This window comes from Biomphalaria glabrata, chromosome 9, assembly GCF_947242115.1.
Source record: "Biomphalaria glabrata chromosome 9, xgBioGlab47.1, whole genome shotgun sequence".
Classification (NCBI taxonomy): Eukaryota; Metazoa; Mollusca; class Gastropoda; family Planorbidae; genus Biomphalaria; species Biomphalaria glabrata.
Genome location: NC_074719.1, coordinates 43050433 through 43068383, shown reverse-complemented (window position 1 = coordinate 43068383; position 17951 = coordinate 43050433). Strand labels below are relative to the sequence as shown.

Here is a 17951-nt window from a genome sequence, read left to right as displayed (position 1 = left end):
CAGGCTCTGCCACAACAGTAAATATTAATAAACTTTTAAATGTCTTTTGTTTATACGTATGTTTTTTTTTTCAAACTATTACTTCGTTAGCGCTATCTGTCCTAATGGATCTCGTGATGGATCTTTTTTTTTTATACATGTTATGTAAAGAGTTTAGGAACTGATGATAAGCTATTAATTGCAAAAGGCTTACAATACTTTTTGCTCACTTTAAAGCATTAAATCCCTTAGCTTTTTGGCTTGGATAATATTAAAATTCGTATTCGATAGTTGGCAACAGTGATCTTTCAATATGAAGTTTAGTTGACTTATTTATTTGTTGTTGTTTTGTTTTTACCGAGCAAACTTCAATTTATGTATTTTTCAAACATACACGATTGATAATGTGGATAATTTTAGGGTTAAAAATGTCAGCCTTTAAAAGAAAAAAAAAATCTGATACGAATTTTTTTCGTCCTTTCGCGATAAGCACACACACACACATACACACCCTAACCCATATACATATATATATATATATATATATACACATACATATATATACATACACACACATACGTTCACAGATTATAGGGATTATCATTTCATCTAAATCAAAGGACGAAAAGGTAAAAAATGGATTCAAGGACTGGAGTGTGTAAGCTGAAATTAATTATAGATTTGTAAGAAAAAAATACTAGTATCTGCTGATTACTTTAGCTGAATATCAAGCTAGACTACTTGATACAGTTGGTGAACGCTCATAATTAATATCTCCAAGAAATATAAGAGAGTACACTCCTAGCAACCTTGTTATTTACAAAGCTAACCTGTCTTCGTAAAACTTAATGATAGCGTTTTAACTGTTGGAGATACAGTTACACCTCGCCTTGACTTCAAAGCGAGACACATTCTAGAACAATTAAGTAGATCGTAGTTGTTACACACACACATACGCACACACACACATACACACACACATACACACACACACACACACACATATATATATATATATATATTGTAATAACTGAAGTGAGGCAACTCAACGAGGACATAAACGTTTATTTACACGGAGACATGACAAACACATAGGGGTCATCTGCCTTGAGCACAGCATCTCCATATTGGCTCTAGACTTGGGCGGAAATCGTTAGACTCTGCATGTCAACATCCTGTTCTAGTCTGGTTACTAGAAGTGCGCATCTCTGCACTAGCCTGGATGGTGGTGCGCATGGCAAAGTCATAACAATATATATATATATATATAAGGGTCGGATTTAAGTGAAAGGAGCACCCAGTGCAAGATTTTTTCTAAATTTTTAATAAAACATCCACTAATTTTTAGTAATAGGCTACCTGTCTAAAAGCATGCCCGTATTTAATTTAAACAACGACAGTGTAAACATTCACCAAGATACCCCCCTTCTTCCCTCCCCCTTTCACAACTGGTCCAGATAAGTGATAGGATCATAGCGCAATGAGAAAGCTAAAAGCTAGACAAAATCAATCGGTAAAAATATTTCTAATCGAACAGATTTAGTATGTCTTGCATACATTGTACTATGACCCAAACTAATTGATAAAATTACACTTAATATAATCTGTTTGTTTTTGTTTTTTTATTTTTTATATAAGCTGTGTTTTTTAAACTATTTTTAAAAATATCTTTCTTGTTATACCTTGCGATCTATAGAGCAGACATACGGATCATCCAATTCTATGGCCGACGGTTAACGAATGAGTCATGTGGCTAGCACAACGACCAGCCAACTTTGATTTCCCAACGTATGAGGGGTACTGATTAGGGTTAGGTCGACTCAAAATCACTGTCTTCCCCTGGATTCCAACTCGAGACCCCTAGGTACAGAGGCCAAACCCTTTACCCCTTGGCCATCACACCGCACTAAAACCTGATATTTGCTTCCGAATTTTGTTTTCACGGCTTTTACTGTTTAATATTTAATATATTCTCTTGGTATCAGTGGCGTAGATAGGGTGGGGGAGGAGGGGGGGAGAATTTGAAAATCCCCCGTGGCTCCCACTTCAGGGGGGCCTCCAAATGAGGCAGCGCTAACCATGGGGACTTTACTCCTAGTTCCTAAACTGTAAACGTCTTGTTCCGTGCAGGGACCGCCACTCCAGCTAACGGGACACTGATGTCGGCCCCCTTTGTGGAACTGTGTGGCGGATTTTTTGGACTGGGTTACCGGGCTATTTGTTCCATCCCCACCCCAAAAGAGATTTAAAAAAATAAAAAGCTCACCCAAGGTGTCCTGAAGGGGCCTGGTTCGCTACTCGTACTTAGCCTATCTAGATCCACTACTAGACGTTTCAACGGAGGCGCCACGCTGAGGTGAAGGAAGGAGATAACCCGACATCCTGTTGACAGAATGTTGTGTATTTATGTTTTTTATTGTGTGTTGTGAACTGCCTGTACTGGTGTGCAAAACTGGCTTAGAGTCTAGGTGGGCGTGTGTGTATGTTCAGTCTTGTTAGGAACTGTTTTGTCATTCTTGTTTAATAAAACAACTTTGTTTTATTTTTTTTTTTTTTTTTTTTTTACTACTGCGCGAATCTATGAATGAAGAAGTCTGGGACTTTTCTTAAAAACTTACCTCCCCTGAAGTTTTCTATTTAAAAGTTGTGTATTTTTTTATTAAAAAGCAAAACTGCTCGCAAAGATTTTCTTAAAATTAATTAAAGATTTTTTGCTTTGAAATATAAATATATATATATAATTTCATGATATTGAATTTTAAATATTATTTCTAGTTTCTGTGATCTAAACGGGACGGACAGACGGACATACAGATAACACAAAACTAATAGCGGCTTTTCGTGGGCCGCTAAAAATGATGGACGCAAAGATAAAAATAAACAAAAATAACATATATTCTATATAGATTGCTATAGATGGATTATTTACAACAGCTGTTGTTTTGAGCGAAACTCTATTGTTACCAATGTATACGTTGTCATTTGTTCTTTATTGTTATGGGGAAAAATGGTTAAAGAAATTCTTATTTGATTTTGGAACTGTCAACAAATTTGATTCTACGAAAACCATAACAGAGTGGTTGTTATCGATTTCAAATTTTTAAGCCATACAGACGTTGCCAAGTAAGACATTTTTATTGCATTTTAAATTTTTAATGTTGCTTTTTTTTAATTTTGTTTTCCGTGAATCGGAACAAAAATTTCAAAGAAAGTGAAAGCTAAAACTTAATGCATAGAAAGAATCATAGGTGTATACAGGGAAATAGCAAATACAATTCTTATCTTATCTTATACTATCTATGTTATTACCCGGTTTTGCTCTGTTTTTTTTTTCTACTATAAATGCCATTTATGCCGCGGTGTGTGTTACTGCCTATGTGAATATGCCCGATTGATCTAAATTCTAAATCTATTAAACTCTCTTCTTGTATGGCAACTTTGCATATCCTAAGATCACTGCTATTATCTAACGAACGCTCATGCCAAGTTTCATTTAGATTGATTAAACGGTTTTAATTTCTATGCAAGACATACATGTATGCATACACCTGTAAATCTGTAAATCTACTTTATGTATTAGATATATTACAGACCTTACTTCACAAAAGAAGATAATTACACTCCACCCAATGCATGTGTCAATCTAGTCATGTATGTTCATCGGTGACAAACTCTACCAAGTTGTTGGTTTTCCTGGCTGATTCAGGCAACACATTCCAATCTCTAATGGCACTAGAAAAGAAGCACTTGTTACGAGGGATATCCACTGCCGTTATTCCAAAAAACAAACTAGTCTAGGATACATAAAACGTACCTCCGAAAACAAATATGAAGGAAAGCTGTAATGAAACTTTTGTAACAGTGTGTATCATGAAAAAAAAAAATAATAATAAATTTTAAAATAATTGGAAGCCATTTTACCCCACCCCCCCTAAAAATAAAAAAAAAATCTAAGCTACGCCTATGGAAGAGACTGTGTCGATATTTAGTAGTCGGAGCTGCGTTCACTTCGCGATAATTATTTTGTAAGTTGATACGTATGCTGGCAACAGCAACTAATCGGTTATAAATCATTATACCCTGATATACTTCTTGATATACTTCTTGTATATACTTCTTGTATATTTCTGTATAAGGTAGGTGGAATATGATAGAGTCAGTTCCCCTTAATATAATTAAACACACTCACATATATATATATATATATAAGGCTTGTTTACGAGTCCGAAGATTAATGAGTATATATTGTTATAAACTTGGTGGTAGCACAGAGAGGGGTAGTGGTGTGTGTGTAGTCAGCCGACGCAAATCGCCCCAGGCCAGCGCTAGACGAGCGGTCAACCGTGACGAGTTACGACTGTCAGCCGAGTCGAGTGTCAACAGGACATTTCGGGAAGGATCGCAGCGTCACGAGAGTTGTAGTCATCTGACCACCTAGAAACGTCGAGCGGCGTTCTGTCCTGTTCTAGAAGGCCAGTAGGGACCCTATATAAAGAGCGTAGGTGTCGCAGTCAAGACGGTCGAGAAAAGGGCTCATTACAGCAAGGTTCACGGCAGGGGTTCAGAGCCCGGTTCACTACAGTCCGGTCGACTACAGCACAGTTCAGCGGTGTGGTTCTGTACGGAGCATTACGACGGTTCAGTGCGGAGTACTGTCAAGTACAGTTGAGACGGCTGGCGTCTTGATCTTGGTCTGCGATCAAGTCCGACACAACGAGCCTAGTGTGTGAAGTCAGTCCTGAACTGTTGAACCCAGTGCAAGCCCGGAACGAGACGGAGAGGCCAGTGCAAGAGTTGATACTGCGGAACGGTGTTATCGGAGAGATATTTGTACAGTGTACGTGTTGCCAATTGTACAGTATTGGCTGTTATTTATTCAACTATTAAAGTGTTACGTTACTTTGGAGTCCTGAGTTGTCAAGTTCTTTAAGCTGGTGGTGTATGGTGCAGTTTGCAGAGAGCCTGGATAGTGAGATTCGTAGTAATATATATATAAGATATAAGATAAGATAGATAGATAGATAGATAGATAGATAGATAGATAGATAGATAGATAGATAGATAGATAGATAGATAGATACATACATACATACATACATACATACATACATACATACATACATACATACATACATACATACATACATACATACATACATACATACATACATAGACAGATACATAGACAGATACATAGATACATAGATGGATACATAGATACATAGATAGATACATAGATAGATAGATACATACATAGATAGATACATACATACATACATACATACATACATAGACAGATACATAGACAGATACATAGATACATAGATAGATACATAGATACATAGATAGATACATAGATAGATACATAGATAGATACATAGATAGATACATACATAGATAGATACATTCATACATAGATAGATACATAGATAGATACATGGATAGATAAATAGATAGATACATAGATAGATAGATAGAAACAAATGTTCGAGACTGTCTATAACGCAGATTTTCCTCAAACTTTCTCTAGGAACGCCCCCTACCTTTCACACCAAAACATTTATTGCCTACTTTCTCTTCCCCCCCCCCCTCTCCTCTCCTGTTACCCCTAGCTTTGTCCTCTATTCTAGGCTTCAGAAAATTAAGATCCTGGTGTCTTTAGCAAACTGTTTTCGTCGGTAGGTAAAAAAAAAAAAAAGAGCGTATGTCGAAAGTTTAAAGGGATTGGGGCAAGCTGACACTTCAAAGTGACATTCGTTAGTAATGGGCTTGATCGCTTGATCTTTTTTATCTCAATGTTTTTTATTTGTTTTTTTTTTTTTGTTTTTGTTTTTTTTTTAGAATAGCCTCTTTTTTAATCACCTCATGGGATGTTTGTAGGAAACTCTGGAGATTTGTAAACTTTCTGTCGTACGAGAGAGAGGGAGAGAGACTCTAGAATAACTTTGGCGAAGATGTAATGAAATATCTACTTATCAAGAGCCTCATTTACATCATTATCTGAAATAAAATCACGGCATTGATGAAATATTTTTGGGGACTGCAAAAAAACACAATTCTTTGCCTGTTCTATTTATAACTTTCCAACTGCTTCCAGGGCTCAAGAATTGAGGTCAATAGTGTGCAAGTTGGTCATCAGTGCCTTTTTGTTACCATTCCTTCTATTAGGTTGTGAAATAGCGCTAAATAAAAGCAATAGGTAAAACTAATATTAGTCGCGCAACTTATTAGTGTTGGTCTAGATCTATTACAAATTTGATCACATGGCTGATCCAGACTAATTGATACAACTACACTTAGTATAACTTTGTTTCTTAAGTATTTTTATATTTCTTGTTTGTTTTATATATATATATGCCTATATATATAATGCACTAGACATATGTTACCCGCGACCCGCGGGTCTTTATTTGCGCATTACTGTCGATATAGTCACTGAGAGTGTTTTGTAAACAATTAAACGAAATAATAATGTAATAAGTAAAGCGAATGTGTCAATGTAAAAATAGCTAATAGGCTTAAATCCATTTTTTTTTAATTAAAACATTTGCTTTTGAATAATCTAGTGGATTGGATTTAGATGTATGTTAAACGTAGCTAATGATCCTTTCACGTTATTTCTCTTTCGCTACGAAAATAAAATTAGTTTTGCGAAAATGGGTTTACCCGAAGTCGATACATTCTTATCTATTAAAAACGAAAAGAGCGATAGCTTTGTTAAATAAATGGGATTACAAAGTGAACAATTAAACGAAATAATTTTTAGTACGCGAGTCATGAATGAATATAGATCTAGGACTATCTCAACTCGGCTTCGCAGCTTTCGTAAACGAATGTAGCTTTAGAAAACCAAATTTGAATGTTTATTTGATCAAAATATGAAATGAATGGACTTTAATTAATATGTTTATGTGTTAAAGTATAAGACTATCTGTGCGAAGAGAAGTTTTATCATCTTAGTGTTGAATTAGAGTTTTAGATCTAGGGATGGGATTATAAAGTAACAATAAAACGAAATAATTTTTAGTACGCGATTCATGAATGAATATAGATCTAGGCCTTTAACTCGGCTTCGCAGCTTTCGTAAACGAATGTAGCTTTAGAAAACCAAATTTGAATGTTTATTTGATCAAAATATGAAATGAATGGACTTTAATTAATATGTTTATGTGTTAAAGTATAAAACTATCTGTGCGAAGAGAAGTTTTATCATCTTAGAGTTGAATTAGAGTTTTAGATCTAGGGATGGGATTATAAAGTAAACAATTAAACGAATTAATATTTAGTACGCGATTCATTACGGAATTGTCTAATGAAAGAATGTTCGTCAGGAAATCTGTAATCACAGATATAAGGAACTAATTAATGTAAAAAATGCTGTTGAAACACAAAATTGAAGGTTAATTTGATTATATAATGAAATCAATGGATCTTCTTTTGTATTTTCATGTGTCAAAGTAAAAAACTATCTGCGCAAAGTGTATTTCTTAAAATTAGATCTAGGTCTAAATCCTTTCTATCTTTTCTAATGTCAACATTGTAGACATGGCCTAGATCCATAAAATACTATAGCTGTAATAGAGTCGGACAACTTTATTTTTTTTGAGGGTCTTACATTTGTTTTAGGGCTACAATACATTCACTAAGGTCTAAGTTGGTACCCAAGGAACATTCCTGCCTAGTTTTATCAAGATTGGTCAAGCGGTTTTGATGTCTATAAGTAACATACATACATACATACATACATACTCCACACATTCTACTTTATAATATAGATATGTGGTGCATATGAAAGAAAAGTAATAATTTTTGTCCCACGTTGAAAAATTGCCGGTTCGCCGCACCGGTGCGTACCGTCACAAAAAGCACTATATATGTACTTTAAAAAAATATCTAAATATATAGGTGTTTTTTTTTTTTGAGGCATTCCAATCTTAAAACAAACAAGTTCTCCGCTAACTGCTACTTATGGAACACTGGTCTATTGGTTTGTTTGCAAAACAAAACTCCCGTGGGGGTGTCCTAGGGTAGGCGAGAGCTTACCCATTGCACGGAGCGGAGTTGAAATAGAGCCCTCACGACCGTGTCGATAATCCATGCGCCGTTCCTCAAGGGACCGTTTACACTAATGGCGAGTCCTCCACGGTTAGCTAGGTACAACATAGGAAAATGGCGGAGGTCCCCGGTGCACTCGGCCTTCGGCCATGTCTAGCCCATGTGTTGAGGGACAGATGCATCGGAAATAGCAATGCTTTACATAAGCATTGACTTGGGTCTCTCCCAGACAGAATGTCTGTTCACGCAGGTTTTTTATTTTTATTTATTTTTACTGTTTGACGCTCAAACAGGTTTTTTTTTTCAAACTTAGAGCTCGAAGAGCCTTAGGCTCGGTTCTTAGACGATCTAACGGCACTGCGTTGCTGACTCGTGGGATCCATGGTTCGTGTCCTGGTCAGCACGGTCCCTTAACTCGCTTTATTTAATTCACCTTTTTCTCTCCTTCAAAATTTGGTACCTAGTGCTGCCATCATAAATATGTCATACGTATGCAGCATTCTATTACTACCTAAAGTTCCCCATTTGGAAAATTAGGTTTATAGGGCAGAAGATGTAGTGGTCATCTGTTTCTGTGGACAGTTAATCTAGATGTCATTTGGCCAGCACAACGACCAACCTTTACTTATGTCATTAGAGCTGGGTGGTCTCAGAGTCGCCCTAAAGATCCCAAAAATAAAAAAATAAAATCCCAGTCTTCACCAGGAACCCTCCGATTCAGAAGTCAAGCGCTTGACCACTCAGCCACCGCACCTCTTATTATTACCTAGTGCTGCCTTTATGTATATGATATGTATGCATCATTCTATTACAACGAGCATTAAATCTAATTGTCCTAATCGACGATGCCAACGTTGATTGGACCCCATTCAACTAAATTGATTTTGGATTTATAAAATTTAATTTGTGTTGTGTAAAAAGAGCATGCATTCTCCAGTAATTCAATACCAAATATAACATTTTCTGATTACAAACAAAAAAGTTATTGAAGTTTAATCATAACAGGATAGTGAAATACAAATGAGCGGAATGAATAATAATATAATATAATTACGGAGAGAAAGAGTTAAAGTTTTGCTGAATGAAGTTTTTAAAGATTTGTAAACATGTTTTATTTTTCTCAGACATGGCCAACATTCACACTGCTATCCTTCTGCTACTTCTATGTAGTCAGCTCTCAGATGCGAAATTTTGTTGGAAAAAAATCGGTGGTTTTGTTGCTGGAACTGCCGCTACGGCTGTTATGGGACCAATCGCCCTGGCTGGAATGGGATTCACAGCAGGTGAGATTTCTATGTTTCGTCCAAAAACAGAATCTAAAAAAAAAACAACATTTTTTTAAAATACTTTTTTAAAACACAAACTTTTCTTAAGTGTAATTGTATAAATTAGTTTGAATCAGTCATGTAATTAAATTTGTAATAGATCTAGAACGTGGCTAGGTAGATAGGATAACCAAAGAGGAAGTGCTACGAAGAGCAGGATGCCAGGACATCCGCTCTGTTATCAGCAGCAGACGCCTTCGTAGAATGCCAGTAGGTCGACTTCCACAAGACATTCTGTACGGCGATCTAATAGAAGGCAGGAGAGCCGCTGGTCGCCTACTTTTACGTTATACGGATGTATGCAAACGCGACATAAAGCTCTTCAAAATCGACACTAGCAGCTGGGAAAAGTAGCACTGGATAGATCCACATAGAGAGAGAGCATAAAGGAAAGGTATCGGATTGCAGATGCCATACACTAGAGAAGCAGAAAGAAGGGTGATAATGCAACGGCGCCTGGTGATCACATATGCCCAACCTGCGATCGCAGCTGTGTATCAAGGATTGGCCTCTTTAGTCACACAAGAAGTTGCAAAGGGAAAAGATCGTCTCTCGAGACGTAAAATGCCACAGAATAGATCTAGACCAACAGTATATAATGTGTTTTTACCAATTGTTTTTGTTTAGCGCAATTTCATGTTTTTAGCTTTCTCAATACGCAATGATCTTATCACTTGTATGGACCAGTTTGGGGAAGGGGAAAGGAAGTGAGAGAGGGTCTGGGGGATCGCTTTTAAATGTTTGTATAAAAAAAAAAGTGAGCCACCTGAACTCGCTGGCTAAGGCCTCCACAGCCTCCCCAAGCCAATTCGAAAACGGCTCTGCCAGGGAGCTGTTTATGAAAATAGGTTTTATTAGTTATGTATAGTTATTTACAAGTTTTCTTTCTACAAACAATAAACGGGACTAATTCAACTTATACCATTTTTTTAGTCTAGTAATATTTCTTTCACTTGTTCGAGATACCAAACAAAACAATTATTTACCAATAATTAATTAACTAGGTGGCGCGTTGGCTTAGTGGTAAAGCGATTTGCTTCTGAACCGGGGTTCGGGGTTTGAATCCTTTTAAATACTGGGATTTTTTAATTTCGCGTTTTGAGTGCACCCAGCTATAAAGGATACCTGACATTAGTTAGGGAAAAGTAAAGTCGGTTGGTCGTTGTGCTGGCCACATGACACCATCTTTAACCTTGGGCCACAGAAACAGATGACCTTTACATCATCTGCCCTATAGATGGCAAGGTCTGGACGGGGAACTTTACTTATTAATTAATGAACTAATTGTTTAAATTTATTTGATTGATTCTTGTGTTGGCATGTAAAAGAAATGATTGCGCAAAATGTAAGCATGATCAGAGCTTGGGCGTGGTAGAAACAATGTGTAAACAATTGTTGTCAGACAGACAGAGTGAGTTGATATAAGCATTGTAAAAATGATGAATAGAGCAAAGTTAAACAATCGTATCAAGCAAAACAGCACAAATCATAAGCGTGGCTCAAGCGACCAGAAATAAAACATTAAGAAGGCCCTATATAAATTTCAAAACACATGCTGCTATGCTCGCGGGCAACGAAGAACTAAAATATTATGACAAAAGAAAATGTAAGTATTGTCTAGTAAAAAGTTTGAACACCTTGTTTCTCCCACACCCATTCTCGGATCAAGTTAATCAAATTAAAACATTACACAATTATTCATCTGCGTAGATAATAAATAAGCCAATCAATCAGTGGTAAGTAATTATTTTGATGCCAACAAGGGAAATTAATTCTTCAGTATTCACATATAGCTAAATACGTAGGGTTTCGCCCCTTAGATAATTGGACACGTTATGCTTTTCTCGGATCAACTTAAAAACTTTAAACTTTTTTGTTTGATATAAAATACGGGAACTAGCTTCTACACTATTGAAAGATATCCTTGTAAGTTCCTCCCATTACATAAGTTTAATTTGTTTTTATTGCCGTTATCATTGATTTTGTTATCTCCTTGTTACTGTCCTTGTCAATGTTGTTTGTGTCGTTGTAATTGTTTTCGTTACTGTTGTTAATACAAAGCCTCTACCAACTGTCGGTCTGTCTGTCTGTCTGGTAAAAAGTGTGGACACGTTATTTCTCTCAAACCCATTCTCGGATCAAGTTGAAAACCTCGCACAATTATTTATGGACATAGGCAAGATGTGAATCACTAAAAAAAAAAAAAAGTAACCAAATAGTCAATTAATTATTTTTTTTTTAATTTTTTTTGTTTGATACCAATAAAGGAAATATTTCCTTCATTATTCACATATATGACTAAATTTGTTGGGTTTAGTCCCCTTAAATAATTGTTAACGCTATTTCTCCTTAGCGCATTCTCCGATAAAGCTGATACTTCAAAACATTATTTATTGTACCTAATAAAACATGAATCAATAAAAATATTTAATTAGTCAATTAATTATGATAATTATTTTGTTTGATATAGAATAACGGTGGTTACTGGTACATTTATTAATAGATATAGTTTCAAATGCGGATTTCTTCTTCCTAAGATAAGGTTTGTTATTTTCTGTTGCTGTTGTTATTTTCTGTTGCTGTTGTTATTTTTTGTTGCTGTTGTTATTTTCTGTTGCTGTTGTTATTTTCTGTTGCTGTTCTTGTGTTTCTTCCACAACTTATACACGTAATTAATTAGAATTCATCTTTCCTCTCATCCAGCCGGCATTGCAGGCGGATCCCTCGGTGCAGCTATGATGTCTTCTGGGTTGCCAGTGGCAGGCTTGCAGTCAGCCGGTGCAGCCGGATTATCACATTCTACGATGGCTGCCGGAGGAGCCTTGACAGCTTGGTTTTTTGACTGCGATTAACCAAACATCTCCACCCGGAAACATATTGCCAAGATAGTCTAGATACATTATATTTTTTTATTAAGAAATTATGTTATTTCCTTTTTTACTTTTATCATTGTTTTAAATGAGCGGGTTTTTATTTGCATTCCAAAATAATTGTTAGTATAGGCCTATATTAGGTCTATATTATGGGGGCGCGGTTTGCTTAGTAATTAAGCGCTTGGCTTCCGAACCTGGGGTCCTTTGATCGAATCTCAGTGAAAACGGGGATTTTGAAGTTTGGGATCTTTAGTGCGCCACAGAGTCTACCCAACTGTAATGTGGGTACCCGACTTTACTTGGGGAAAGTAAAGGTGGTTGGTCGTTGTGCTGGCCACATGACGCCCTTCTCGTTAACCGTTTGCCAAAGAAACAGATGAAACATCATCTGCCCATAGATCGCAAGGTCTGAAAGGGAAACTTTACTTACGAGATTTATTATAGGCCTATATTAGTAGATTATTTTGTGTACTATTAAGGTTCATTTACGTTTCAGTGTAAAATGTCCAAGGCTCAAACTAGCTGGCATATTCTTATTTCACATATATATGAATAAATATATACATGGATGGGGCCACACTCAGAGTGTGTGGTATAACAACTGGGTGGGAAAAAGTAGGGGGTGAGCTTTTAGCTTAAATAAATGTGCTATTTAAACCTAGCTCTTGATTCACCGAGTCTCAAAGAAATGTTTATATAATTCATTGTATAGCTTATTATGTAAGAAGCCACGCACACCTAATGACAAACATAAACACCAACATGTACAATCTACTTTGTAAACACTTTTGTCAATAATTCTTTAGTCAATAATAAAAAATAATGTATCTTTCCATTGTTTTCTTCTTTTAACTAGACCCATTTACAAATAAGTTTCTATAGCATATTTTATGTACATTACTTTAACCGTTTCGTGACTGATATCTGATTATATAATTCTTTACGTCGCCCAACCATATGAGACACCATATGCATATATCGACTCTCTAACCCACCCCCCAATGTAAACGCACTAAGACTCGACAGGCTACATAAGGCTCTATATGGGGGATATTAAATATACTAACATACAATAATTAATACGCTTCTTGAGCCCTTGAATTCACTCTTATAATAGTAGGTCTACATCTATAGTAATAGTATCTAGACTCTAGATCTAGACCTAAATATGTGTAGGCCTTCAAGCTAATGTTTTTATTTTTTAAAATGGATTTAGGTCGATTAGCTATTTTGATTGCCCTATTCATACTATTTTTTACATTCACGCATTCTTACTTATAACATTATTATTTTTGTTTAACTGTTTTCAAAACATTCGCACTGATTATATATAGACAGTGATACGCAAATTAAGACTCGCGGGACGCGGGTAATATATGGCTAGTTCTTTTCATGTTGTTGTTGCTGTGTTTATCCATGTTCTTTCAGTTGTTTATTTATGATGTTGCTGTGGTTGTCGTTTTTTGTTACAAATGTTTTGTTGTCGCTCGTGTCGTTGTTGTTGCTGTTGTTGTCATTTTTTTTTATTTTATTATTATTATTTTTTTTTTTTTGCATTGAAACATTTTACTTTTAATAAGCGAAGCCCCACAAGTCAGAGACCCTAGGAGTTATAATGAGTAGTCTGTAAAATGTTTTACATGTTTCGGATGTTCCGTCAGAGTTGAAGATACTTCCATACTTCCTAGTCCAAACCTCCCGCAGGATGACGAGAGATGGGAGTGCGCTTTGAACCGAGAAGCATCGGTTAGTTTGGACTTCTCATCGGAGTCCAGCATGTTAGTATGGTGACTATATTGTTGCATTTAGAGTTAATGTGTGTGTGTAGGCCTAAGTCTGCTACTTTGATCATACCATCTAAGCTTTTGAATTTCTGGTTTGCTTTTTTAAAATCTAAATTTATATCCTAATGTTAAACTTTTTTTTATTATTTAATGACATCCATTTTCATGTAATTATCTAATTTTTTTTCAAGAAGAGGCAGCAATATCTGGCAATCAATACATACGTAATTGTCGCCCCTAACTTTTAGTCTTTTATTTTGTTTGTTTTACATATTGTGGGTGTTCTTTCTGATTTGAACACTATTAGATCTACATCCTAGCGGCCTAGCTTAAACTTCGCGCGCATGAGATCAGGGGAATTGCGCCGGGCATGGTTACATTCATTGGATAATAGTAATTAGAAGCAAATTAGCAGCAATGTGTTTTTAAAAACGTAAAAATCAATTAACTAATTAACGATAGCTCTACCTTAAAGGGCAGGTAAGTATTGAAATAAAATAGATTGGCTTTTGTCAGTTTCTAAATCGTGATGTAAGCATCGGTGGTCTAGTGGTAGAATACTCGCCTGCCACGCGGGTGACCCGGGTTCGATTCCCGGTCGATGCACAACTTTTTTTATTAAATTAATATGTCGAAAAGATGGGGGGAGGGAGGAGGTAAGCAAAATTATTTTTGTATGGAAGGAGAAAAGTACATTTTTGACCAATATTTCTCAAATGCAAATTTCTCTCGCTAAGCAAGTATTGAATCAATGTTGTGTCCGACGTCTTTTGCAAACACATTATGAAATAATGTTAATGAGGTTCATATTTAAATTTTAGGCATTGTTCATAATATCGTTCGTCATGCTAATACTCATATATGGATTAATAATTGCAGTGCCAAAACATACGATTTTTTTCCCCTAAAGAAAAAAAAACGCCTCCCCCCGCCCCCACCCCCCTTTTTTTTTTGACAGCCCCTCACCCGCCCCAAACAGTTTTTACAAATGTTTATAAAATCAAAGACACGAGCTATGTTTGTTTGTAAAATGTGTGTGATCAGGTGTTTGAAATGCTTCGTATGTTGCTTGAGATTCTGAAGAAAAGTATTTATGTCCTAGCCCAAACCTCCTGCAAGACCACTGGGGGTTGGCAGCGGGCATGGTTCGAACCCTGGCCCATTGAAACCACTGAACGACAGTCCAGAACGCATACCACACCACTCGGAGCAGTCTAACATCGGTACTGTAATGACAAAATAGGATTCAACCTTCTTTTACTTGCTTATATAGATTTTTTACAAAGCTTTTACCAGATCACACTGTTTGTATGTCTGTCGTCAGTCTGTCTGGTAAAAAATTTGTGCACGTTATTTATCCCAAACCCAATCACGGATCAAGTTGAAATTTTTGAACAATTATTTCTTGTACCTGACAAAACAAAGAACCAATTTAAAAATCAAACGATTATTTAATTAACTATTGGTAATTAATTATTTTGTTTGGTATTGAACAAGAGAAAGAAATAGTACTTGACAGATGAGGTGGTATAAGCTGAATATACATTGTGCTGAGAAGTTTATCGCTTTAACTAACAATTTAATAACTGTAAAACTGATTTTCATAATCACTTCGCTGGCAAAGTGGTTAGCGTATTGGCTCCAGTGGCTTGAACCTTCGAGTCTAATTCAAGACGTACATGTTTTTAAATAGGTTTTTATAAAACGATCATGATCTTTCCCCCCCCCCCCCCACACCATTTCCAACTTGTCCAGACAAGTTTAGGATCATAGTGTATTGAGAAAGAAAAAAGCATGAAATTGCGCTAAACCAAAAAAAAAAGTGGGTTAAAATATTTCCAATCACACAGGTTTATTATTGTTAGTTGAGTTTAGATCTATTATACACTTAATATAAGCTTTGTTTAAAAAAAAGTTTTTTTTTTTTTTTCAATGTTTTTCTTGTAATAATTTCAATCACATTTCCAGCAGTTTTGAGTAAACGAAATTCGGTATCCATGTAGGAGAAATCGAGTTCGCAGAAGTATCCAGAGCTAGCAGATATACAGTTACAGCCTTCATAGTGTTAATTATCTATAAAGAGTGACCTTTCGTCAAAACTACGGCCGGCGGGCCACATCACGCCCATTACGTTGTGCTATCAGCCCCCCCCCCCCTGAAAATTTTTGACCACAGCATTTAGGCCGCAGAGTGTCGGCTTCATTGAACTCAACGATTTTTGTGTTGTTGTTTTAGCAATGATGCGTCTTTCCAGTAAAAGAACAACAGTTAAAGGCAGAGGCGGCATTACGGGGTGGCGAGTGGGGCAACTGCCCCATGCCTCGATCCTAAAAGGGGAGGGGAGAGTCCCTTATCACCGTCAGAATCGGAAACCAAACCAGTTTTCATAAACAAGCACTTGTTACTAAATATTTCGTGGAAGCCTCACCGGCATCTGTATGCCTGTATGTATTACATGTTTTGGAGTTGAAGATAAATTTACTTCCTAGTCCAAACCTCCAGTAGGGCGGCGGGGGATGGCAACGGGCAGCATATATGAACTCGGGAACATCGAGAAGTCCGAACGACAATATTGCGCGCACACCTCAGATCCAGACGTCCATCCGATCTATATGACACCAATGACCTTGAAAGAGCTAAACGTGCCCATCTTGGCTTAGAAATACCGTATTGCCAGTACCTACGTTAGGTATCACGTTATGTAACAATAATAAGGCCTACCTTTGCTACGCCAACGCCAATCTCTCACAGTGATGCCAGTTAGGTTAGAGATAAATGAATCCCATTTATGAACCTTTGACCCGGGAAAAGATATTATCCCGTGGCCAGGATAATAGAGTGGCTCTTCACTGTGTGAAGGCCCCCATCAACAAGATGATCATTTTATAAGATTCATTCGTTCATGGGTACCTTAAACCATTACAATGGGTCCCTTATCTAATTCGAGGCCGGAGGCCGAGCCCACGAGGGGACATTTCATATTTCTATAATGTACCATTGCGTTCCGTTGGGGAGGTGGCATCACTGCCCGTAAGGAGCCCGCTGGAGCCTTTATCGCGTCCTCAACTCGTGCAAATATACTCGCTAGAGCATATCTGTGGTAGCCCACTGGAGGCCCTATTTGGTCTCCTTCTTAGCCTTTCCACTTCCCCGGGTGAAAATCTCCACGCTGAGGCGACGGGAGGTTTTCCTCCGACGCCAATAACTAGACTATGTCTTAGCCCTCAATCACAATGCATTGATTGTATTAGAAAACTTTTACCAAAAAAAATCATTATGAAATACATTTCAAGTGTTCGGAATTTTAAGACATTCAATTATTTTCTGGGGTCTTGTTTCTTGAGTACTTACATTTCAATAGAAGCCTACAGCGATCTCTAAACTTTCTGTTCAGTAGCCAATAGACGAGAAAATGACTGGAGCAATTTAACGAGACGATAAGATCATTCACGACCCATACAAATGTGACAAGTTTCAAATTTGAGTGGAAAACATAGGGAAACGCATAGAGTAGAAGTACATTGAGGTATCTTGGTATGTTGCAGGTAATGAGAACAAGGGACAGGCTAAGAACAACGTTGACCATTCTGGTCTCGTTTGCTGTTAGGCAAGATGAAGGGAGTCTTTTCGTTTTTCTCGTGCGTGATGTAATCGAGTCTGACGACAGAACAACTGACCTCTGTCGAATTCGCGACGAGACTTTTAAAAAATACATGGTAGTGAATGTGCTAGTGATGAGTATCGCGTTAGAACTAACAGAAAGTACGATGCCGAAGATAAGATCGATGCTGCTTTCGTACTCAAAACCAGCATCATTGTATTCGATACCCAATGTTCTCGAGTCTGCGATGGAGCCATTGGTTAACACAATGCGTTCGACTTGCCACTCCAACGTCTGGAAACTTAGAACTGGTAAAACAGGAAGTACAAAAACC

The 17951-nt window shown here is 36.8% G+C and overlaps 1 protein-coding gene and 1 non-coding gene across 5 annotated transcripts; both read left to right on the top strand.

The window, feature by feature from the left end:
* The first annotated feature begins 3994 nt into the window (after window positions 1-3994).
* On the top strand, window positions 3995-13064 carry LOC106072006 (interferon alpha-inducible protein 27-like protein 2A). Of its 4 annotated transcripts, XR_008779896.1 has the most exons (4): window positions 4011-4115; window positions 6077-6178; window positions 9159-9317; window positions 12063-13064. XR_008779896.1 is itself a non-coding variant. In XM_056042132.1 (3 exons), exons 1-3 carry the CDS (start codon window positions 4921-4923, stop codon window positions 12209-12211), a joined length of 336 nt encoding a protein of 111 aa, XP_055898107.1. In that variant the 5' UTR covers window positions 4906-4920; the 3' UTR covers window positions 12212-13064. The 4 variants fall into 4 exon arrangements, 1 of the variants encoding a protein (XP_055898107.1); XR_008779895.1 differs by lacking the exon at window positions 6077-6178 and having other exon boundaries at window positions 3995-4115; XM_056042132.1 differs by lacking the exons at window positions 4011-4115; window positions 6077-6178 and adding an exon at window positions 4906-4948.
* A 1487-nt stretch (window positions 13065-14551) lies between these two features.
* On the top strand, window positions 14552-14622 carry Trnag-gcc (transfer RNA glycine (anticodon GCC)). The gene has a single exon. It is a non-coding gene; the product is annotated as a tRNA-Gly (tRNA).
* The last annotated feature ends 3329 nt before the right edge of the window (window positions 14623-17951 follow it).